Source organism: Scyliorhinus canicula, chromosome 4, assembly GCF_902713615.1.
Source record: "Scyliorhinus canicula chromosome 4, sScyCan1.1, whole genome shotgun sequence".
NCBI classification, from domain to species: Eukaryota; Metazoa; Chordata; class Chondrichthyes; order Carcharhiniformes; family Scyliorhinidae; genus Scyliorhinus; species Scyliorhinus canicula.
In genome coordinates, this window is record NC_052149.1 from 228,909,755 (window position 1) to 228,935,990 (window position 26,236).

Here is a 26,236-nt window from a genome sequence, read left to right on the forward strand (position 1 = left end):
AAGTGGTACATAGAGCCCACTTAACGAGAAACCGTATGAGTAGGTTCTTCCCGGAGGTGGAGGACAAATGTGAGCGGTGCCAGAGAGGCCCGGCCAACCACGCCCACATGTTCTGGTCTTGCCCCAGACTTGTGGAGTACTGGACAGCCTTCTTCGAGGCTATGTCCAAAGTGGTGGGGGTGAGGGTGGAGCCATGCCCGATAGTGGCGGTCTTCGGGGTTTCAGACCAGCCAGATCTATTCCTGGGGAGGAGGGCGGACGCCCTTGCCTTTGCCTCCCTGATTGCCCGCTGTAGAATCCTGTTTGGCTGGCGGTCAGCAGCACCACCCAGAGCTGCAGACTGGCTGTCCGACCTCTCGGAATCTCTCCAAATGGAGAAAATCAAATTCGCCATCCGAGGGTCGGACGACGGCTTCCACAGAACGTGGGAGCCATTCATGCAACTGTTCCGGGACCTGTTTGTGGCCAACGTACATGAGGAAGAATAGTCGGGTGGCCAAGAACCAGGGGAAAATGGGCGGGAATCGGGGGAAGGTAGCCGGGGGGAGGGGGGGGGGGGGGGGGGGGGGCTACGGGCTCGGTATGGGGTTTGATGGCAAGCCAAGGCCCCAAAACCAAACTATAAATAAATGCTATAAACATGTGCCTCGGCCATATTGGGGAATGTAAAATATGTATGCTGGCTAAAGGGGGCGGCCACAATTATTGTTATGAAGATGCTTACCTGTAAATATTCATGTAAAAAAAATTTGTGTTTTCCTTTTTTTTTCTCTCTCTCTAATAACTTGTAATTTGTCATATATAAAATATGAAAACTCAATAAAAAAACATTTATAAAAAAAAAGGTAAGTAACCTTTTGGGGGGGGGGGGGTGACGGATGGAGGTCCTGGAAGGGAGGGGATGCTGTAAGGGGGCTTGGGGAGGGGCCTGAAGATGGGTGTCCACAGAGACCCCATAGTGGGGTATCCTCCCTTGGGTTGTGTGTGGTAGAGCCCTTGGGCGTGATTCTCCGGCCACATTGCGCTCTCGCTCTAGCGTAACAAGACCGGTGAATAGCAGGAGAGGCCAAAAACGAGTTCCGTGCCAGGCGCCAAACAGTTGCGATGCAACCCAGTCCGCTCCCGTAGGCGAAATTGGGATCTCGCTGGAGCGTGGCGAGAAATCAATTATGACCACTTAAGCCCTCTTTCCATGCAATTAATAAGAGCCACCCCATATCCAACAGCCTCCCGTCATTCATCAGCCTTCCCAGCAAGTGGTCACGCTGGCGCCAATTCGTACTCCTTTTGAAAAATGTGAACAGGCAAAGAGCCCGGGGATGCTGGGATTGCTGCCTCATTGCTCAGCGGGTTGGGGGACCCACCACTGTGGGGTGCCCTAGAGGGGGCAACTGGGGGGTAACTGCTCATGGCACCACCATGCCAACCCCTGGACTGTTTCCGGGGGCAACCCCGCCCCTGCCCATCGACGACCTATAACCCCCATCAACACAGCTGAATGCTATTGCTAAAAGGGAATTGGCAACCGTGGTTAAGTGAGCACTTCACACAAGCCAAGTGTATTCCTGTGGGTAGGCGGCCCATGTAGCATCTGGGAGTCACTGTCTAGCTACCCAATCACACCTTGATGGCTGAACACTGTGCTTGAACACTGGGAAAGGCAACACCACACACGCAACATCCAAACACAGGGATGGAACACAGATCCAGGGACATGTCCAAGGCCGGAGGGTGGGTGAGCGTCACGGGGAGGAGGGGGGTTTGATACCTGGAAAGATGGGCAAAGGGTCCAGGGGTTATCCCGCATTGCGGAAGGAAGTGACAGAGGCATCGACTAGTTGTGTGAAAAGGTGTTTAATGTTGTATGAACCCCACTCCCGATGGCGGCCCCATCCCTTACCTAGCATAGTAGCACTGTGGTTAGCACAGTTGCTTCATAGCTCCAGGGTCCCAGGTTCGATTCGAGTGGCTTGGGTCACTGTCTGTGCGGAGTTTGCACTTTCTCCCCGTGTCTGCTTGGGTTTCCTCCGGGTGCTCCAGTTTCCTCCCACAGTCCAAAGATATGCAGGTTAGGCGGATTGGCAATGCTAAACTGCCCTTAGTGTCCATAAAAGGTTACTGGGTTACAGTGATAGGGTGGAGGTGTGGGCTACGGCTGGGTGCTCTTTCCAAGGGCAGGTGCAGACTTGATGGACCGAATGGCCTCCTTCTGCACTGTAAATTCTATGACTCTTATGATCTGTCCCACCCGGTACCCTTAGTGATTCTCAACGTGCTTGGACCTCCTAGCTCTACCACTATGCCTTGGTATTTCCCCAGGATGCAATCTGAGGTGGAGGCTGTCCGCTGTTTACCTCATCCGGTGACCTTCAATGACCCTGGCAGGACGTCCTCTGGGGCCAGAGGGCGCCGGTTCACTTGACGGCGGCGCATGCACAGTCGACGGGTGGAACCCGGGGGAGCTGGCTGCCACCGTTGCCGCTCCATGGGATAGGTCCGGCTTGGCACTCACGCGCCCTCCTCCCAATCAGTGCCCATAGGGCCATGGTGTTCCCCTTGGAATGTAGGGGCAAATGGTTCATGTCCCAGCTACCCCTGCATCATCTGGCTCTGCCAGCACTGCCGGCTCCCCATTGTCTGCACCACAGTGTCAATGTTCTTGGTGATGCTCCTCAGTGACTGGGCCATGCTCTGCAGCGCCTCAGCCATGCCCACCTATGACTGGGACACATTCCGCAGCACCTTAGCCAGTCCCATCTGAGAGTGAGACATGTCCCACTGAACCCCATAAAGTTGGCCTGTTACTGAGTGAAATCCCCCAGTGAGTTATACAGGGTTAGCACCGCTGCCTCACAGCTCCAGGGACCCGGGTTCAATTCTGGCCTTGGGTGACTGTGTGGAGTTTTCACTTTCTCCCCATGTCTGCGTGTGTTTCCTCCAGGTGCTCCGATTTCCTCCCACAGTCCAAAGATGTGCAGGTTAAGTCAATTGGCCATGCTAAATTTCCCCTTAGTGTCCAAAAGGTTAGGCAGGGTTACTGGGTTACGGGGATAGGATGGAGGCATGGGTTTAAATAGGGTGCTCTTTCCAAGGACTGGTGCAAACCCGATGTGCCGGATGGTCTCCTTCTGCACTGTAGGGATTCTATGATTCTTCCGAGATCCTCGGCCATGGCCGTCACTGACTGTGTGACGCCTTGGACACATTCACTCATGCTGCCGATGTCGTGCACCAGGCTGTCAACTGCTGTTGCCACCCTAGCACTGTTGGCCTCGGTGCCACTCGTTGTCAGCACCATCTCCTGCGCCCCTAGCCTCCGGTACTCCTCCAAGCAGTTATAGATTTGCGGGGCGGAGCGCACACGGCGTCGAGCAGTCTCCTCGGGTCAGCATCTCCGAATCTTGCAGCAGGTCTCCTGTATGCCATTGTTGTGAGCTGGCTGGGAGTGGCTGGTTAAGCGCTGCTCGACCTTGTTAGCGGCGGGCTGGTGAGTGCAGTCCCGGCGCATCAGCTGGTGAACCTTCATTTATGACGAGAAACCGTGAAGCCTTGTTAAATGGACCAATTAACGTTGAATTGTGTTGCCGGCCTCGCTGGGCTGAGCGCCCGGAAACCCGTGGCAATTCCTGCTCGCTACCACACTGGAAATCGTTCTGGAGAATTGCACCCCATGTGTGTGATGACACACATGGGGATGACATTGCCCATGGGTGGGGGGACCCACATGCTCACTTAGAGATCAGGGCATCCTTTCCAAATGGCTTCCCGATCTCAGAGTTCAGCTCCCCAGTGCTAAAAAACATTCTAAGTGTGCGCTAAACTGGTGAGAAATTCTCCAGAACTCGCCGGCAGAAAACTCCTTGGAAAAACCCACCAGGAATGAACGTAGAAATTTTGGGGGAGAATTGGGCCCTCTGTCACTCAAGCAGGCAGAGTATTGGTAAGATACTCAACTGCATTATAGCTAAGCTTCATCCTCTGCTCAGAATGCATGTCCTAAAAAAAAAGACACTGGTGAGTTGTAGCACCACTAATGCAATCCTGAATAAGATCAGCTAACTCAACACAACACGAACTGTGTCTGCAGTGAAATGTGGAATTCTGGTATTTAGAAATGCTGACTATGGTATTCAAGTTAAGTAATTATTGGATGAATCATCATTTTGTTAAGTAAAGCTCTGCCCTCTAAAGTGGGACCGGAATCGTATTTATGGTTTAATCTGTTTTTAATCCTTGCTTTCCACTCAAATGTGCTTTTAATGTTTTTTTTTTCCTTGTATGAATTCAGCGTCAACTGGGGGATGTTGCCAGAAAAGCTACCAGCAAACTAATTACCAGAACTGTTCGAAAGGGTGATAAGGTAAGCACTGATGTTGATACTCTTACTGAATGGCTGAATTATTTGACTATAGCATTGATGTCTGTATTTTACTAAGAGAAGGCTCAATACTCAGTGCCATTTCACTTGCGGCAACCTACGTAGCATGTACAAATCTGTGCATATATAGTTGTGCTTCACATTTGAGAAGAAATTGGAATGCCAGGAACGCGCTTCGTGCCTGGAAAAACAACATAAGCAGCAAGGCAAAGAGGAGAGCTCATCAATTAGCCACAGCAGAGGTACAAGGAAGAACTAGAGAAATTAAGAACCAATGGTGGACTGAGAAAGCTAAGGAGCTGAAACTCCTCGCTGACGAGCATGACATCCAGGGCTTCTTCGGTGCCACCAGGGTAATATATGGACCTACCACCCAAGACCTCAAACCTGTGAGGACTAAGGATGGAACCCGCTTGAGAGACAGAGAAAACATTGGCCTTCGATGGAGAGAACACTCCAAAGAACTCTTAAACAGTGATGAAACCATTTGAGGAAATTTCCCAACTACCCATCAAAGATGATCTTGGACACCCACCAAGCGTAGACAATGCCGTCAGTAAATACTTGAAAAGTGGAAAAGCTGCTGGAGTTGATGGGATCCCAGTAGAGATTTTCAAACTTGGAGTAGAAAAGATCACCTGTCATCTACATCAGCTGTTGCTGAAAATATGGGACAGAGATGAAATTCCTGTCGACCACAGAGATGCATGCTGTCATTACCACCATCTTCAAGAAAAGAGACCAAGCAGACAGTGGTAACCACCGAGGAATCTCCTTCGAGGTCAAGACCTCCCCAAATAGGGATGTGTCATCTCCCCCACCCTTTTCTCCATCTTCATCGCACCATATTTCACCTTGTCAAGAGCAAGCTACTCAGTGGAGTGGACATTATCTACAGGATGGATGGAAAAATTTCAACCTCAACTGGCTGAAATCCAAGAAGAAAACGACACCAACATCACTCATGGAACTTCAGTATGCGGATGACATCACCATCTCCATACTCTCAGAAAAGAATCTACAAGCCATGCTTGACATCTTTGTGAATGCATACCAAAAAATCAGTCTCAGCTCAACCTCAAGAACACTCAAGTCCTTTAGCAACCCTCCCCAGGGCACGGTCCAGTCTCACCCACCATCACGATTAATGGCAAAACCCTACCAAACGTGGAACCTTTCCCATACCTGGGGAGCCACTTCTCCCTTAAGGGTGACGTAAATGTAGAGATCCAACATTGTATCCAATCCGCGCCCGCCTCCTTTGGACATCTAAGGACGACAGTATTTGATGACCGCAACATCCATGCTGACTCCAAGGCGTTCATCCTCCCAGCTCTTCTATATGGCTCAGAAACTTGGACTACATGCAAGACGCCACCTCAAGGCCCTGGAGATACCATCATAGCTGTCTGAGACGGATTCTCCACATCAGCTGGGAGAACCGATGAACTAATGTCAGTGTCCTTGAATGAGCCAAAAGCACCAGCATCAGGGCCATGATAATCCAAAACTAATTCCGTAGGTCGGGCCATGTGCTTGGGATGGCAGAGTGCCAACTGCCAAAACAAATCTGATTTGTCCACCTTCAGGAAGGCTTCCGAACAAGAGGAGGGCAAAGGAATCACTTCAAAGGTACCCTGAAGGCTTACCTCAAGAAATGCAACATAGACATCAGCACCTGGGAGACCCTTGCTCAGAAGAAACCTACTTGATGAAATCTTCTGATTGAAAAGACACAATTCTTTGAGGACAGCGATGGCAAGAGGAGGATGGAAAAGGAGCCTTAGGAAAGGAATACCAGTGATCGAGAGTCCATGGACTGATCCTACCTTTTGGAAACACCTACTAAGTGTGCAGTTGAAGATGCAGCTCTAGGATTGTGCTCATCAGCTATGCAAGAACCCACAGCACCCATGACCAGCAACACGGAGTTTATTAGGTGGACGATCATACTCGTTAGCGAGTGTTCTTGAGTGTCTGAATTATTTGACTTAGCGCTGATGTCTGTATTTTACTAAGAGAAGGCTCACTTGTGCCAACCCAGGTATCATATACAAATCTGTGAATATATAGTCGCACTTCACATCTGAGAAGAAATTGGAGCGTCAGTGGCTGCAGTATGGCAAAAAGCATTTAATTCTGCTTAATTCTCAAGTCTACCTGCCTGAGAGGTAGTGAGAGATGGTAAACTCCAAAATAAGTCTGGGAATCGAGGTTTCAAATGATACAGAAAGGATCACTTGGACTGTGCCAGCTTTTTGTGCTCATTGGTTTCTAAAGTTTATGGAGGCTGTAGGTCAAAACTTCTAGGTATTGCAACAGTTTGAAAATACCAGGAATAGACAGTTCAGCTGCTCCTGAAGATTTGACACCATTACAGGTGTAAGCTCAGCATAAAAATCTTAGTATCCGAGAAGGTCGGCATTGATAGACTCTTTTAAAGCAGTATGGTTTTGTGTTCTTGACGCTCAATGTAGTATCTAAGGTGACATTAAATATGCGATTCAGTAAATGTTAACAATTCCATTGAACTATTCGGAGTAGAAGGGAGTTCTCTCAATCTCAGGACAACATTCTTTCCTGAACTCTCACCATCAAAGATCGAGAACTCCATTCAGCTCATTGTTCTTTGAGAAGTCTTTTCTTCCATTTGCCTACATAATCATAGAATTTACAGTGCAGAAGAAGGCCATTCGGCCCATCGAGTCTGCACCGGCTCTTGGAAAGAGCACCCTACCCAAGCCCACACCCCCACCCTAACACTAAGGGTAATTCTAGACACTTAAGGGCAATTTAGCATGGCCAATTAACCTAACCTGCACATCTTTGGACTGTGGGAGGAAACCAGAGCACCCGGAGGAAACCCACACAGACGCAGGGAGAACGTGCAGACTCCGCACAGACAGTGACCCAAGCCGGGAATCGAACCTGGAACCCTGGAGCTGTGAAGCAATTGTGCCAACCACTATGTTACCGTGCTGCCCATAAGGCACTGCACTTCAAAGCAATCAATTGCTTAAGTGCAGAAATCTCCTTCGCCCTTTCGGATAAAGGTAATCTTTAACCAGTAACCTTTAAGTGGGCAGCACGGTAGCATTGTGGATAGCACAATCGCTTCACAGCTCCAGGGTCCCAGGTTCGATTCCGGCTTGGGTCACTGCCTGTGCGGAGTCTGCACATCCTCCCCCTGTGTGCGTGGGTTTCCTCCGGGTGCTCCGGTTTCCTCCCACAGTCCAAAGATGTGCAGGTTCGGTGGATTGAACATAGAACATAGAACAGTACAGCACAGAACAGGCCCTTCGGCCCTCGATGTTGTGCCGAGCAATGATCACCCCACTTAAACCCACAACCCAACAATCCCCCCATTAACCTTACACTACGGGCAATTTAGCATGGCCAATCCACCTAACCCGCACATCTTTGGACTGTGGGAGGAAACCGGAGCACCCGGAGGAAACCCACGCACACACGGGGAGGACGTGCAGACTCCACACAGACAGTGACCCAGCCGGGAATCGAACCTGGGACCCTGGAGCTGTGAAGCATTGATGCTAACCACCATGCTACCGTGAGGCCCATTGCCCTTAGTGTCCCTTAGTGTTGGGTGGGGTTACTGGGTTATGGGGATAGGGTGGAGGTGTTAACCTTGGGTAGGGTGCTCTTTCCAGGAGCCGGTGCAGACTCGATGGGCCGAATGGCCTCCTTCTGCACTGTAAATTCTATGATCTATGAAATCCAGTTTAGAAATAACAGCTGATTGTCCCACTTTCTCAATGCAATCCTCCAGATGTGGGATAGGATAAGAGTCCGTTCTTGAAACTGCATTAACCTTTCTATAGTCCACACACAGCCATTGGGTACCGTCCGATTTAGGTACCATCACTATGGGTAAGCTCCATTGGCTGCAACCCACTTCAATTATGCCATTTGTAAGCATACTCTCATTCTCTTTGTTAACCTGTGCCAATTTTAAAGGGTTAAGTCTATATGGATGTTTGATTGGAACAGCATTTCCCACATCTACATCATGGATAGCCATTTTAGTATTTCCCAATTTATCTCTACAAACTTGCCCACGTGATATCAATAACTCTTAGTTCAGCCCATTTTTCCTCTGGAAGGTAACTCAACAATTTATCCTAATTTTTAAGATCATCCTCGTTTTCCAATTTAATTTGAGGTATGGCAAATTCACAGTCATCTGGATTTGGTCCGTCACTTTGAGTTAGAATCATTAACACCTCCTGCTTTTTCTCTACTTCCCTTTCAAAGTACCTTTTAAGCACTCGGTGTATCATAATTCACCTCACTTAATTTCCTTTCAATCTGATAAGGTCCACAAAACCTAGCTTTTAAAGGCTTACCTACCACTGGTAACAACACTAAAACTTTATCTCCACTGGCAAAACTACGAACTTTGGATTTCTTGTCCGCTACCTGTTTCATCACATTTTGTGCCACTTTTAAATGTTGTCTAGCCAATTCACCTGCTCTGTTTAATCGTTCCCTAAAATTTGACACATAATCCAATAATGTAATATCCGATTTCTTAACTCACCAATTTTTCCTTAATCAATTTAGGTGGTCCTCTTACCTCATGACCAAAAATTAGTTCAAAAGGACTAAATTTGGTTGACTTATTAGATTCAGGGCAGCAGGGTAGCATGGTGGTTAGCATACATGCTTCACAGCTCCAGGGTCCCAGGTTCGATTCCCGGCTGGGTCACTGTCTGTGTGGAGTCTGCACGTCCTCCCCCTGTGTGCGTGGGTTTCCTCCGGGTGCTCCGGTTTCCTCCCACAGTCCAAAGATGTGCGGGTTAGGTGGATTGGCCATGCTAAATTGCCCGTAGTGTCCTAATAAATGTAAGGTTAAGGGGGGGGGGGGAGGGGGTTGTTGGTTTACGGGTATAGGGTGGATATGTGGGTTTGAGTAGGGTGATCATGGCTCGGCACAACATTGAGGGCCGAAGGGCCTGTTCTGTGCTGTACTGTTCTATGTTCTATGCACCCCTAATTCCTTTATCCCAATCCTCTGGATAATCTTGACAATAAGCCCTCAACATTGTTGTTAATGTCTGATTCCACCTTTCTAATGCTCCCTGCGATACTGGATGGTACGCAGTTGATTTAAATTGTTTTATTCCTGAGCTATCCATAACTTTTTTGAATAACCTTGAGGTAAAATTCGATGCTTAACCCGATTGTATTTCTGTGGGTAGTCCACATCTAGTAAAGAATTTAAGTAACTTCTCCACAATCTTTTTAGCTGTAATATTACGTTCTGGAATGGCCTCTAGAAACCGAATAGATATTATCGTCAAAAGATATGGATTCCCACTTTTTGTTTCGGGAAGCGGTCCTACGCAATCAATTAGGAGCCTTGTAAAAGGTTCCTCAAATGCTGGAACGGGTATCAAGGGTGCTGGTTTTATCACTGCTTGGCGTTTCCCTATCACTTGATATGTGTGACATGATTGACAGAATTTAACTACATCTTTATGTCGTCCAGGCCAACAAAAAAAAATTTTGGATTTAACTTGAGTTTTCCTTATTCCCAAATGACCTCTGACTGGTACCTCATGTGCAATTCTTTCTTTACCCTACCGGCAATACTACTTGATAAAGTTCTGGCCACTTTTCAACCGCCTGCATATGTAAAGGTCTCCATTTTCTCATCAAGACATCACTTAGCAGCACGGTGGCGCAGTGGGTTAGCCCTGCAGCCTCACGGCGCCGAGGTCCCAGGTTCGAATCCCGGCTCTGGGTCACTGTCTGTGTGGAGTTTGCACATTCTCCCCGTGTTTGCGTGGGTTTCACTCCCACAACCCAAAGATGTGCAGGTTAGGTGGATTGGCCAAGCTAAATTGCCCCTTAATTGGAAAAAAATTTAATTGGGTACTCTAAATTTTAAAAAAAAAAAAAAAAAAAAAAAAAAAAAAAAAAAAAAAAAAAAATTAATCAAGACATCACTTTTATGGTAATAACACTCTGGAATAAACTCAGATTCCTCTTCTGTATATGCTTTCTGATACATCCATTTTATTTCTATATCTTTTTCTTGTAACTCCACCAATTTTCCTGAACTAAAAATATCTGCCTCATCCTCCACCTGTTCTTGTTCTTTTTCAACCATCTGATCAAAAACCGTTTCTGATAATTGCACTTCAACTTCATCTTCACTCTTTGATTTCTCCTCTTGTCTTGACCTGTGACTTTGCAACCTTGTTACTACACAATCCAGAAAAATCCCAGGATATTTGTCCTTCAACACTTCAGTTGTCTGATTTTCCACTGGCTTATCAACCACAGTAGGCATCACTCCCACCTGCGATCCAGCTATATCATTACCCAAGATAAACTGTATTCCTAGACAAGATAGTTCCTCTATTACTCCTACTGCCACTTCACCACTCTTCACTGGACTTTCCAACCTTACCATATATAATTGAACACTGCATCTCTCACTCTGAATTACACATATTACCACCTTTTCTCGCAACATTCTTCCCAAACTACATAACTCCTCATCTCTTACCATTAAAGATTGACTAGCTCCCGTACCTCTTAAAATTGTGACTTCTTTACCTGCTCCTCCTGATACACATGAGTAAACTTTACCCACACATGTAAATTCTTTAACGAGATGTGGCACCTTCTTATCAATCACCTCTTGATCAGGCTGTACAATCTTTTGCACCTCCTTCGCTTCACTTGGGCTTTCCTTTACCACTTTAACAAACCCCACTGTCTTATCCTGTTTTACCACATCTGCCTTCCCAGTGCTTTTCTTCAACCACCAACACTGTGACTTTACATGGCCTAGTTTATTACAGTGAAAACATTTGAAACTTTTCACTTCTTTTCCACCCTCCTGGATTTATTTTTTAATCTGAGGAACACTCGCCTTATTATCTCCCATCAGATCACCTTTACCTTTACCACTTGAGTATTTCTCATGTCCTCAGTTTCTATCCCTCACAGGCTGAAACTGATGTCGGAAACCAAGTTTTGATTTATGAACTAATTCATAATCATCTGCCATTTCTGCTGCTAATCTTGCAGTTTTAATCCTCTGCTCTTCCACATGAGTTCTCACTACATCAGGAATTGAATTTTTAAACTCCTCCAAAAGTATAATTTCTCTGAGCGCTTCATACGTTTGCTCTATTTTCAAAGCCCTTATCCACCTATCAAAATTACTCTGTTTCATCCTTTCGATCTCCATGTGTGTTTGACCAAATTCTTACCTTAAATTTCTAAACCTTTGTCTGTAGGCTTCAGGCACTAGTTCATATGCACCTAAGATGGATTTTTTCACCGCCTCATACGACTCAAATACCTCCTCCGGTAATGATGCAAACACTTCACTAGCCCTACCTACCAGCTTTGTTTGAATCAGTAATACCCACATGTCCTGTGGCCATTTCATTTGTTTAGCCACCTTCTCAAATGAAATGAAAAAGGCTTCCACCTCCTTCTCATCAAACCTTGATAATGCTTGGACATATTTCAATGGATTCCCACCAAGCCTTCGACTTTGACACTCTTTTCCACTATCAACCTACTGTACGTTTCCTTTTAGGTCTGCCAATTTTAACCAACTGTTTTGTTTCATGGCCATTTTCTGAAGTTCAAACTCTCTCTCTCTTTATCTTTTTCCCTGAACTGTATCTCCCTTTCTCTTTCTTTTTCTTCTGCTAGAGCTATTCTTTCTGTTTTCCTTTCTCTTTTTCCTCCCCCCCCCCCCCCCCCCCCCCCCCCCCTCCCTCTCTCTCTCTCTCTCTCTCTCTCTCTTTCTCTTTCTTTTTCCTCCCTCTCTCTTTCGTATTCAGGTTGCTTTAATTCTATCTTATGTTCCATTTGTTTAATTTATAACTGCATTTTTGCCACTTCCAATGAGTCAAACTGTATCTCAGGCTACTTTTAAATGCTTAGCCACTGCCATAATGACCTCATCTTTTCGCATATTGTCAGGTAATGTTAATTGCAATGTTTTTGCCAAATCTAACAGTCTGCTTTTAGGCTCTGTCCGTAAGGTGTGACTGTCTCCACCCCCAAAAATTTCAGAGCCTCTGAAAGAGTTAGTGTCCACAACACACTCCCTACTTAAACTGAAATACCTTTTAAATATACAGTGAACATCTTAGCAACCATTAATTCAAATGGAACCCCCAAAGAATACAACACTAAGTAATCCGTAAGCTGTCCTTTTAACATCCAGAAGAATTTTTAAAAAACATTCAAACAGAAGCACATCAGGTAAAAGTCACTACTGCAAGCAGTTATTAGTTTTAAATGACCAAAGGATCGATTTACAGTCTTTAGATTACAGAGGGAGATTCTAATACACCTTCTGGCTGTGACTGCAGCTATCCAGCTCTGAAAACAAAACTAAAACACGCCCTGCAGCAAACAGCCTAAAACGAAAGTAAAAAGCTGACAGGCAGCCCAGCTCAGGGTAAAACAGAAGAGAAACTGCCTGTCTGTTCCAGGCACACACAGTAAAACAAAACCCCTTCGAAAATCACATTTGCATCAGTAGCTATATATTTCCTGTAACAACCTTAATGCATATACCAAAACCCTCATAACATTAAAGCACCCCCCTCCCTCCGTCAACATCCAACATGTGAAACAATCATTCCACCCAAGAACAAAGAAATACCAACATACATATACAAGGCACCCCATACCGCTTTGCACCCTCAACAATTAAAAACCTCGCAGGAACACACAATTAGCTCAAACCAAATTCATGCTTTTTTACCAAAGGTATCCGCCTCCTCCAATGCATCAAAATAATAGTCCTTCTACTGATAAGTTACTCAAAGCCTCACCAGGCATACCACCCTAAACCGAACTCCACTCTTTTATACAGGGCGACTTTGGTCTTGTTGAAAGCTGCCTGCTTCCTTGCTTGCTCAGTTCCAACATCTTGGTAGATCCTGATAATGTGACCTTCCCACTTTCAGTCCCAATGCTCCTTTTCCCATTTTAGGACCCATTACTTCTCTTGGAAGCTGTGGAACCGTACAATGACTGGCTGTGGTAGTTCGATAGGCTGGGGCTTCTGACTGAGTGACCGTTGGGCTCTGTCCAGCTCTGGAGGGGATGTGAATACACCCACGCCACCCTTCAAATCATCTTAATCATCTGCAAAAATTATGCAGTGGCAGTCGGGCCTTCCACACCCTCCAGCAACCCCACAATTCTGAGGTTCTGCCTCCTCGATTGATTTTTCAAGATCCTTGGCCCTCAGCATGTTATTCTCACCAGCCAGCTGAGAGATCTCAGCCTCCAGCGAGGCAGTTTCTCACCATGCTTTGACAAAGCCATTTACACATGCTTAATTATCGCACCATTTTCTTCTCCGAGGTTTTCTCCAACTTTGACTGTGTGGGTCCCAAGGCCTCAATCAACTTTCGAAGGTCCCCAGACAATTCTCCATTGTTTCTCGAATCCCGTCGCTGGTACACTAGCGAAAATGAAAATAGCTTATTGTCACGAGTAGGCTTCAATGAAGTTACTGTGAAAAGCCCATAGTCGCCACATTCGGCGCCTGTTCGGGGAGGCTGGTACAAGAGGCGCCCGGAACGCTGGAGGGGAGGCGCTGGTACGGAAGCATATCGACATGACTGGAGTGGCCGGAGTCACAGGAGCAGCCTCTCCCATTTTCTGTACCGAGGAGACCCGTGAAGTTGCCGAATCCGCCAACTAAGTTCTATCCGTAGGTTGCTTTCCCCTGGCCGTTCTTGGTCTCTCTTTAATGTGGACACCCTATACTATCTAGTAGATGGGATTTTTTTTGAAAAACTAGCCCCAGAAACAAGGCAAAAAAGGCCAAAAATCAAGAACCCGTCGGGAGCTACTGCGTGTAAGCCTCTCCCTATGTGCCGCCCTGAAAGCCCTGCAAATTTTAAAATGTTTAAGTATGAAGAAAAGTAACAACTTTCTGAGCAAAATTAAATGGCATGTATGTGTTTGTAGTCATTCATTCATGCTCTCTCACACACACCACTGTCGACCTCATGTGCACATTGTCGTACTCACGTGCACACTGTCACACGCGCACACAGCTGTGCTCACTGCGCACTCACCACAAACTCACACCACACAGTCACACGCACACACTGTTGCGCCCACACATGCTGTCACATGTATGCACTATCATGCTCACACGTGCACTGCCACGTTCATGCACATACACTGTCACACTATCGCACATACACTGCCGTGTTTCACGTGTACATACTGTCGCGTTCGCATATGCGTGCACGTACTCGCGCATGCATTCTTGCGCTCGTTCATGTGCATGCGCTGTCACACGCTCACGTGTGGACATACTGGCGCGTGCACGCACTGTCATGCATCCGCATGCACGCACTGTTGCTCTCTCGTTGCAGGCACGCACGCCCTCTCACTTGCAGGCATGTACTCACTCTCGCTCTTTCATGCACCCTGGCTCGCTCGCACACATCTGCTCTCACTTGCACGCAAACGCCCATTCGCCCAAACGCTTCTGCGCTCCAGCTCGCAAGCGCACATCCCCATTCCCACTGAACACCAAATCTGGAAAATTGGACTGTGCAAAACCCACATGATAAACCAGCCATGTTGGTCTCCGTGTTTAATCTTCTAAGTGCTCTCTGCTACGCAAGACAAAGCAACCCGCTTAATTGGCACCCCAAATCCACCTCCTCCAACGTAGAGCACCTCCACCACTGACTGTGGCAGCAACGTGTACCATCAGGGGCAGCATGGTGGAACAGTGGTTGGCATTGCTGCCTCACAGCACCAGGGACCCGGGTTCGAATCCAGCCTTGGGGGGCTATCTGTGTAGAGTTTGCATGTTCTCTCGGTGTCTGGGTGGGTTTCCTCCCGGGTGCTCCGGTTTCCTCCCACAGTCCAAAGATGTGCAGGTTTGGTGGATAGGCTATCATCAATGCCCAGGCTTACGGGGTTAGGGCGAGGGTGTGGGCAGGGTAGAGTGCTCTTTCGGAAGATCAGCACAGACTCGATGGGCCGAATGCCCTCTGTCTGCACTGTACACATTCTATGGATCTACAAGATGGTTTGCAACAACTCACCAAGGCTCATTTAACAGCACTTTCCAAACCCATGACCTCTGTGAACTGGGAGGACAAGGAGAGCAGATGCATGGAAACACCACCTGCAATGTTCACCTCCAAGCCACACACCATCCTGACTTGGACCTACATCACTGTTCCTTCACTATGACTGGATTAAAATTCTCCTTGATAGCGCTGAGGATGTACCTACACCACATGGATTTCAGTGGTTCAAGAAGGCACCACCACCTTCTCAAATGCAATTAGGGATGGGCAAAAACAAATGCTAGCTGAGACCCCGAAGCCCATATCATGTGAAAGAATGAAAAAAGCACATATCTCTTCCTTTTAAAAAACACATTCTGTATGAACAGGAAGGAAACAGGGGCTCCAGTCCTCTCTTATCCTTGTCCGTAACAATATATCGGAGAAAGGCTGATTTTAGGGACTGAGAATAATGGGGGAAATGAAAGACGCAACAGTATTGGCAAACAGCAATGGGAATATTTAAAACTGTGTTCAACAGAGTGCAAGCAAAATCAATTCTGCTTAACGGAAAGAACAAATTAAACACTAGTCAGAATCCATGGATGAATAAAGGCATGAGGGAATAATTGAGGGTTAGGAAAAAGGCATATATTAAGTGCACAGGCAGCAGAGGAATGCATGATCAGGGAGAATACAAAGAGATTAGAAATTAAGTCTGAAAAAACAATCAGGATGACGACGGGGAATTAAATTAGATTATGAAAGAATAGAAAACAAAATAGTGAAAGATTTTACAGGCCCATCAAATTTTTTTTTTTTAAAAGAAGGGCTGTGATAATTTCATAGAATTTACAGTGCAGAAGGAGGCCATTCAGCCCATCGAGCCTGCACCGGCTCTTGGAAAGATTACCCTACCCAAGGTCAACAACTCCACCCTATCCCCATAACCCAGTAACCCCACCCAACACTAAGGGCAATTTTGGACCCTAAGGGCAATTTATCATGGCCAATCCACGTAACCTGCACATCTTTGGACTGTGGGAGGAAACCGGAGCACCCGGAGGAAACCCACGCACACACGGGGAGGATGTACAGACTCCGCACAGACAGTGACCCAAGCCGGAATCGAACCTGGGACCCTGGAGCTGTGAAGCGATTGTGCTATCCACAATGCTACCGTGCTGCCCTAATCTGTCATAATTTTGTAGACCTCTATCACGTCGCCCCTCAACCTCCTTCGTTCCAGTGAGAACAAACCAAGTTTATTCAATCAGCTGGCTTGTAATGCAAAAACAATGCCACTAGCATGGGTTCAATTCCCATACTGGCTCCCCCGAACAGGCGCCGAAATGTGGCGACTCGGGGCTTTCCCAGTAACTTCACTGAAGCCTACTTGTGACAATGTGATTATTATTATTACTATTATGTAAGCTTACTTGTGATAATAATAAAGACGATTAGATTATTATTATTAGATAACTGGGAATATTAAATATATTTTTGTTAGGTATTTACTAGGGAGATAGAACAGGTAGACACAACATAGAATAATGAGATTGGCAATGAGTTAAATTGATTTTAAATAAAAGGGAATGTACTGAATTGAATAAACAATTCAAAATCATGAGTATAAAGACCCTTGCAGGACAGCACGTTGGCACAGTGGTTAGCACTGCTGCCTCATGGTGGCGAGGACCCGGTTTCGATCCCGGCCCCGGGTCACTGTGTGGAGTTTGCTCATTCTCCCCGTGTCTGCGTGGGTCTCGCCCCCACATCCCAAAAAATGTGCAGGGTAGGGGCATTGGTCACATTAAATTGCCCCTTAATTGGAAATGTTAAAAAACGGCCCCTCGCTCTGGATGCAGTGCATCCAGGTATTTAAAAGAACGTAAGGATGAAATAGCAGGGGCACTACATAAACATAGAACATAGAACACTACAGCGCAGTACGGGCCCTTCGGCCCTCGATGTTGCGCCGACCTGTGAAACCATCTGAAGCCTATCTGACCTTTTGTTAGAAAAGGAGTATAGTACCAGAAGACTGGTGGATGGCTAATGTAATGTCTCTGGGGATAAGAATGTGCCTAGGGAATTATAGGCCAGTCATCTTAACATTGGTGGTAGGAAGAATAATGGAATCCCAATTACATAGAACATAGACATAGAACATAGAACAGTACAGCACAGAACAGGCCCTTTGGCCCTCAATGTTGTGCCGAGCAATGATCACCCTCCTCAAACCCACGTATCCACCCTATACCCGTAACCCAACAACCCCCCCCTTAACCTTACTTTTATTAGGACACTACGGGCAATTTAGTATGGCCAATCCACCTAACCCCCACATCTTTGGACTGTGGGAGGAAACCGGAGCACCCGGAGGAAACCCACGCACACAGGGGGAGGACGTGCAGACTCCACACAGACAGTGACCCAGCCAGGAATCGAACCTGGGACCCTGGAGCTGTGAAGCATTGATGCTAGCCACCATGCTACCGTGCTCCCCCAATATTACCACTGGAAGTTCCTTATTTAAGTTAACTAACCGAGTTTCAGTCATTTATGTTAAGGCAGGGCAGCACGGTGGCGCAGTGGATAGCACTGCTGTCTCACGGCACCAAGGTCCCAGGTTCGATCCCGGCTCTGGTTCACTGTCCATCTGGAGTTTGCACATTCTCCCCTTGTTTGCGTGAGTTTCGCTCCCACAACCCAAAGATGTGCAGGATAGGTGGATTGGTCACACTAAATTGCCCCTTAATTGGAAAAAATGAATTGAGTACTTTAAATTGAAAAAAAAAATTATATTAAGGCAGCCCAAATAAATATTTTAACTGGCGCACGACAACACAAATCAGACTCCACTCACATCTGACATATGAAAAACATATACTGCTACAAAAAGTGACAAGTTTATTTCCATCACTACTTTAATGAATGAAAAATTAGGGTTCACATGCATGGCAGGCACACCAAAGGTACCTCCAACCTTATGTTTAAAAGGAAAACCTCATCTACGATAACATTCCTTGACTGCCCATGTTGAAGTGCATCCTAAGCGATGGATAAGATCTTGATACTGGATATGATAAGCACAGTTAAACCTGGTGTTCCGATCAAGATTAAAGCCGGAATTTTCTGGCCACTAGAATTCTTTGTTCTTGCTGGCAGCGCACCCCTGGGTTTCCTGACGGTGTGGGATGGGTTTAATGGTAATTCCGATTGACAAGCGGCGGGAGTAGAGAATCACACCACCAACGAAGAAACATGCAGCTGGGGGACCGGAGAATCCAGCCTAAATGTTCCCTCCTTGTCCTGAATGTTTTCCACCAAAAGAAGAGCTATTTAAATACAAAATTTAAGTGGAGTGATTACTAGGATTGTAATGGTTATCAAACCTTTGAAAGAGTGCTTTTCAAATTAACTGAAAACATTGAGTGACCAATTCCATTATCTAATGGGATAATTATGTTTGGTACAGTAATTATTTCTTGACTGCTGCAGTTTTCCGAAGAAACCTAGTCACAGCACAGTTCTCTTGGACAGCAGGGGGGGGGCACCCCGGATGGGCCGGCACCATCATAGAACATAGAACGATACGGCGCAGTACAGGCCCTTCGGCCCACGATGTTGCACCGACATGGGAAGTCAAAAACTAAAGGCCATCTAACCTACACTATGCCATTATCATCCATATGCTTATCCAGTAAACTTTTAAATGCCCTCAATGTTGGTGAGTGCACTACTGTTGCAGGTAGGGCATTCCACGGCCTCACCACTCTTTGCGTAAAAAACCTACATCTGACCTCTGTCCTATATCTATTAGCCCTCAATTTAAGGCTATGTCCCCTCGTGCTAGCCACCTTCATCCGCGGGAGAAGCTCTCACTGTCCACCCTATCTAACCCTCTGATCATTTTGTATGCCTCTATTAAGTCACCTCTTAACCTTCTTCTCTCTAACGAAAACAACCTCAAGTCCATCAGCCTTTCCTCATAAGATTTTCCCTCCATACCAGGCAACATCCTGGTAAATCTCCTCTTCACCCGTTCCAAAGCTTCCACGTCCTTCCTATAATGAGGCGACCAGAACTGTACGCAATACTCCAAATGCGGCCGTACCAGAGTTTTGTACAGCTGCAACATGACCTCATGGCTCCGGAACTCAATCCCTCTACCAATAAAGGCCAACACACCATAGGCCTTCTTCACAACCCTATCAACCTGGGTGGCAACTTTCAGGGATCTATGTACATAGACACCGAGATCCCTCTGCTCATCCACACTACCAAGAATTTTACTATTAGCCAAATATTCTGCATTCCTGTTTTTCTTTCCAAAGTGAATCACCTCACACTTCTCTACATTAAACTCCATTTGCCACCTCTCAGCCCAGCTCTGCAGCTTATCTATGTCCCTCTGTAACCTGCAACATCCTTCCACACTTTCTACAACTCCACCGACTTTAGTGTCGTCTGCAAATTTACTCACCCAACCTTCTGTGCCCTCCTCTAGGTCATTTATAAAAATGACAAACCGCAACGGCCCCAGAACAGATCCTTGTGGTACGCCACTCGTAACTGAACTCCATTCTGAACATTTGCCATCAACCACCACCCTCTGACTTCTTTCAACTAGCCAATTTCTGATCCACATCTCTAAATCACCCTCAATCCCCAGCCTCCGTATTTTCTGCAATAGCCAACCGTGGGGAACCTTATCAAATGCTTTACTGAAATCCATATACACCACATCAACTGCTCTACCCTCGTCTACCTGTTCAGTCACCTTCTCAAAGAACTCGATAAGGTTTGTGAGGCATGACCTACCCTTCACAAAAGCATGCTGACTATCCCTAATCCTATTATTCCTATGTAGATGATTATAAATCGTATCTCTTATAATCCTCTCCAAGACTTTACCCACAATAGACGTGAGGCTCACCAGCCTATAGTTACCGGGGTTATCTCTACTCTCCTTCTTGAACAAAGGGACCACATTTGCTATCCTCCAGTCCTCTGGCACTATTCCTGTAGCCAATGATGACATAAAAATCAAAGCCAAAGGCTCAGCAATCTCTTCCCTGGCTTCCCAGAGAATCCTAGGATAAATCCCATCAGGCCCCGGGGACTTATCTATTTTCACCTTGTCCAGAATTGCCAACACTTCTTCCCTACGCACCTCAATGCCATCTATTCTAATAGCCTGGGTCTCAGCATTCTCCTCCACAACATTATCTTTTTCCTGAGTGAATACTGACGAAAAGTATTCATTTAGTATCTCGCTTATCTCCTCAGCCTCCACACACAACTTCCCACCACTGTCCTTGACTGGCCCTACTCTTACCCTAGTCATTCTTTTATTCCTGACATACCTATAGAAAGCTTTTGGGTTTTCCTTGATCCTACCTGCCAAAGACTTCTCATGTCCCCTCCTTGCTCGTCTTAGCTCTCTCTTTAGATCCTTCCTCGCTTCCTTGTAACTATCAAGCGCCCCAACTGAAACTTCACGCCTCATCTTCACATAGGCCTCCTTCTTCCTCTTAACAAGAGATTCCACTTCTTTGGTAAACCACGGTTCCCTCGCTCTACCCCTTCCTCCCTGCCGGACTGGTACGTACTTATCAAGAACACGCAATAGCTGTTCCTTGAACAAGCTCCACATATCCAGTGTGCCCAACCTTTGCAGCCTACTTCTCCAACCTACACATCCTAAGTCATGTCTAATGGCATCATAATTGCCCTTCCCCCAGCTATAACTCTTGCCCTGCGGTGTATACTTATCCCTTCAGATGGAGATCCTGTGGGAGAAAGGATGTGTGGTCAGTGGGAGGGAAGGATCAACATGCTGGCATGAACAACTCACGGCATCTGGGTGAGGGCCGATTGATGCTCACTTCTGTGGCGCAGGCAGTTCTCTATGTTGGTGACCAACCTGTCCTTGGCCACCCCTGCAACCTCCAGGGCCTGTTACTCATAGGGGGTGAGGACCCTGAGGTCCGACACCCCACCGCCCATCTGGGCCCTTTTCCTTTTATTGTGGGCTAACATCTCCTGCAGTGACACAGAGGGGGCGTTGTGAACCGCATGCTTCATGTGTCGTGGGGGTGGGGGGGCGTGGTGGGGGACCAGTGGGTGCACCACTGCCGGTTTTGTGTGGTGTGTGCTGGTGGGTGCAAGGGTGTTTTGGGGCACGTCATGGTCTTGTGCTGGGGGGGGAGGCGGGAGGGTGCCAGGCGAAGGGTCATCGGGAGGTATAGCAGGCGGGACTGGTGCCAACTCACCCGTGTGGCCCGGTGGAGGTACTGCCACTGCCTCCCAGGTGGCAGGGACCCCATAGCGAGGTGTGGGTAGTGTCCATGTGTGTGGGGGTGACATTGCCCATGGGTGGGGAATGGACCCACATGCTCATTTAAAGATCGGGGCACCCTTTCAAAATGGTGGCCCAACCTCTACGTTCAGCTCCCCAATGCTAAAAAAAATTCTAAGTGTGGGCTAAACAGGTGAGAAACTGCCTAGGGCCCAGAAAAGTGACTGGGGTGGATTCTCCAATTTGCAGACTAAGTGCTGACACCAGCGTGGGAACAGTCACGGTCCGGTGGGGAGCAAGTAGCTGCACAGCATAAAGCCTTACCTGCGGATACGGCCGGAGAATTGCCAGGTCCGTGGCTGCGCATGCGCATGGCAGCAGCCGCGCCGTGCATCATGCTGCCAACGGCACGTGGACCCGGCCTGCCAAAAACTGCCCCCCCGTAACACCCCTCGCCACCCCTCACCAGTGCTCCCAGCCCCCGCTAAAGCCCCCCTTGCCCGCGGAAGGCCCCCCCCCCCCCCCCCCCCCCCCCCCACCCCCCACGACTGAGGCGGCTCTGGACTCGGTCCCCAGCCGCCATGCGATGTTCCCGAATAGTGTAAGCACAACGCGCCACACGCTGTCGGGATGTTGGCCCATCGGGGGCGGAGCATCGGGGGAGGGCCATCCATACGACGTGCGGTGTACTCCCCGAATACGCCGTTTTTGAGGGAGCGGAGCATCGCAAAAACGGGAATCACCAACCGAGTCGGCGGGAAACTCCCTGAAAAACCCGCCACATATTAACTTAGAAATTTTGGGGAAGAATCTCACACATTCTGTTGACCGTTGTCCATGTGCAGAGTTGCCACATTCCACTGGTTTCCATCACATAGTTTTTTTCCAACCGGTATGACAGAAGTGATGCGCGTGTAAAGCATCATGTGAGGTGCATGCAGATTGCACACAACATTGACTGTGAGAGCTGTACACCGTATGTCCAATCAAATGTAAATATTTATATTGTTTTTAACCACTTGATGACAGTTCTATACGAATGATTAATCTTATTGCCCACTTAGATGAAGGAGGGCCACTCATTCAGCCCATTCACTAGTCTAGATTATCCAGCTGGGCTCTGGTATTGATTCATTTACTTTTTAGTCATATGACCCATCCCACACCCTCTTTTTCCATTGTCCTTTACTCACCTAACACACTAAACTGGCAGCTGCTGTTCCTTTAGCATTTTGGGACTCGCTCCTAACATTGCTTCATTTTGTTACTTCTCCCCTGTCTTCAAATTCCTTGTAAAGATTTTTTTTCGAGCATGCCATCTGTTTCTCACTCTTACTTTGCTATGTCCTGGTTTGTAAAGGGTGTTATAGAGAATCTCCAGCTACCCAGATGGCCTCTCCTGTCTTTTGCAGATCTATTTTTCATCACTGACACTAAAGATGCAAATTTTTTCCAGCTGAACACAAACTCCCTCCCCTCTACTTTGAGAACAAATTTTAGTTTTGTTTTTCATTTAAGAGCATTTTCCAGGCTGACATTTCTTTCAGCCCCAGCTGTTAAGCACAACACTTCTTTAAATCCTGGGCTGTCAACATTGAGATGACAGATGAACACATTGTTTTGTGCTTTACAAATGCTCTTGTGCAGAAGCTCATTCTGGCATTTCTATACATTGTGGAATTATTATTAGTTGATAAATAGTTGCACTATTTCAGATTTACAAGTTTCAGTATCACTAGCGAATGGGAGATATGGGCCAGAGAATATTTCATTGCAGCCGAAAGTAGTTTCAGAGCTAATGATAGGCTTTCAAATCCATCTAGCTTCCTCTACTGCGTAAAATTATAGGATGTGAAGGATCTCCAAGCACCATCTGAAAACAGTTTCAAAGTACAAAGTGAGAATGAAGAACTTATTACTGTTTATATATGCTAATTTTATTCTTCAGAAAAAATTGGAAATTTGGCTGAGTAATTTCAGGCTGAGTTATAGCGTTTGTGTACTTCTTTTCTCTGTCTTTGGGCAAATATCAGAATTATGCAATGATCAGATTTAGAACATAGAACAGTACAGCACAGAACAGGCCCTTCGGCCCTCAATGTTGTGCCGAGCCATGATCACCCTACTTAAACCCACGTATCCACCCTATACCCGTAACCCAACAACCCCCCCCCTTAACCTTACTTTTATTAGGACACTACGGGCAATTTAGCATGGCCAATCCACCTAACCCGCACATCTTTGGACTGTGGGAGGAAACCGGAGCACCCGGAGGAAACCCACGCACACAGGGGGAGGACGTGCAGACTCCACACAGACAGTGACCCAGCCGGGAATCGAACCTGGGACCCTGGAGCTGTGAAGCATTTATGCTAACCACCATGCTACCCTGCTGCCCCCAGGAAATCCTATGAACCTATTTCTGGTGTGCAATGTAGGGTATAGACTTGAGGTGATGTTTTGGTTCATGGGAAGCATTTAGATATGAAAGGTGGGTTTTGAGTCAAGCAAGTAATGGGTATTCAAAAGAAACCTTGGCTACGATTAAACGGAAAACACGCTATGTCCGGTTTTGGCCGAGTTTAGTGGGGTGTTCCTTGGCGGTGCAGCACCAAGAAACACCCCACTATTCAACAGCAATTGCTGTTTTCTTTGGCAGAGTTTCTCTCTGCAGAGGCCGAACTTGAGTAATTTCCTGCTGGCGTGTTCCTCGAAGATTGGGACATCGTTTTGTCTGGCTGACGATATCTTCTCTCCCCCCCCCCCCCCCCCCCCCCCCCCCAAACCTAGTAAGGCCCCCCAGACCTGGCACTGCCAGTCTGGCACTCTGGGTGCCAGGCGGGTGGTGCCAGAGTGCCACCCTGCCCTGCCCCACCCCCAACCACCCAGTGGTATCTAATGGTCTGGGAGACCACCACAGGTGCCATTACCGCTGGTCCACATTTGTGGAAACCAGTGCTAAACGGCGTCCCGGCGAGGTCTCCCAGTTAGGTTTTGGGCACAGGAGAATCCTGCAAATGCATATTGAAATGAACCAAATGGCTCATTTCAATATGCAGATCTGGATCCAGATCATGACTGCTTCCTCCTGACACCAAGTCAACTGCAACGAGGCTGCTAAACCACACCCCTCATCTTCGCCATATTTTTTGACTCTACCGCTAAAATCTATTGCAAAGTGCTTTTAACTTTTCTTTTAGTTTAAAATATTTTTATAATTTTAACAAGAAGATATCAAATGAACAAAACACACCCAACCAACAACAAGACCCAGCCACCATGGCTTACATAGACAACTCCCCAATCCCAATTTTCCACTAACCTTTCCCCACCTTACCCAACCCCCCCATGCCTCCCTGAGGCAGCGTGACTCTTGCTGGGGGATAGGTGTTGTCGGGTGGTGGGGTGCTACATAATGATTGAATATCCAGACTTATAAATCAATATAACTTCCAGTCACAATATGTTTGTTTCTTAACTCTTCTTTGAAATGGCCAAGTAGGCCACTCCGTTATATCTAACCACGACATAAAGTGACAAAAGCCACATAGTCTACAGTGGTCACAGACGGTGTCCACTATGGCCTTGCTAGTGATCCCCACACCCAGAAAATATATTTCAAAATGTTCCAGGATTTGATTATGCCATTGCTTTCTTTGTCTAATCCTCCTCTAGCTTGTAGAAATTGCTTCTTTAGTGACCAGTAATTTAATTGTCTTTGACATGTTAAAGGTTAAGTGGTTGGCATTGGCTCAAACCTTGACTTAGGGTACTCTTGCCAAATGTATAATCAAATGCTGTCCTTTTTTGATAAAGAAAATTAATAATGCATCATATTTTAATGAATCTCAGTGGATTATTATGAGCTAGAATTTGCTGCCAAACTAATAGTGAGTTCAATGTACATGCCTGCATTAATGTGTCAATTTTCAGCAACTTGCGACAAGGATAAGATAGCTAGTGAATTGTGACTTACCACAAATTAGAGCATGATTTGTACCATCCTGCCATTAGAGTCATAAAACTGAATTTTACGGACCACCCATGGGCAGAAAAACATACTGATGGACCCATAAATTAGGGTGATATTCCTGCAGCTGGCCCACCCATCCCCAACCTAGCTGTGATTTTGAGTGGTGGGGGAGGTGTCGGGTGGTTCACCCTCCTGTGGCCCAATTGAGGCTTTTAAATTAAAGCATTAAATGCCCATTTTACAGGCAGCAGAAAAGACTAGCACTTAAATGTGCAGTCAGCAGGTTTAACCCAGTGCGGTACTGGCCAGTTAAAGGGGGACTGCCTTTTATTGGGTCTTTGTTACCAGTTGGAGGCCCCTCCCCACAGTTTTGCCTTGCCTTGTCCACTGTGCCCCCACCCCTCCAGTGTATGTTAGCCTGGCTTGAGCAAGGGCCTGGACGTAACTAAATATCTGGGTCCATCGATGATTGCCGCCAGCTTGCAGCCTCAGCAATGATTCCTGTCTCCTGCTGGCTCTGCCGA

The 26,236-nt window shown here is 46.9% G+C and overlaps 1 protein-coding gene across 5 annotated transcripts in view; it reads left to right on the plus strand.

The window, feature by feature from the left end:
• Positions 1–26,236, plus strand: part of rnf130 (ring finger protein 130) — a 234,660-nt gene that overhangs the window by 120,805 nt on the left and 87,619 nt on the right. For all 5 annotated transcript variants that reach the window (XM_038796204.1, XM_038796201.1, XM_038796203.1 and 2 more), the window contains exon 3: positions 4,289–4,360. In XM_038796204.1, coding sequence (XP_038652132.1) covers positions 4,289–4,360 — 72 coding nt within the window. The remainder of the gene's footprint in view (positions 1–4,288; positions 4,361–26,236) is intronic.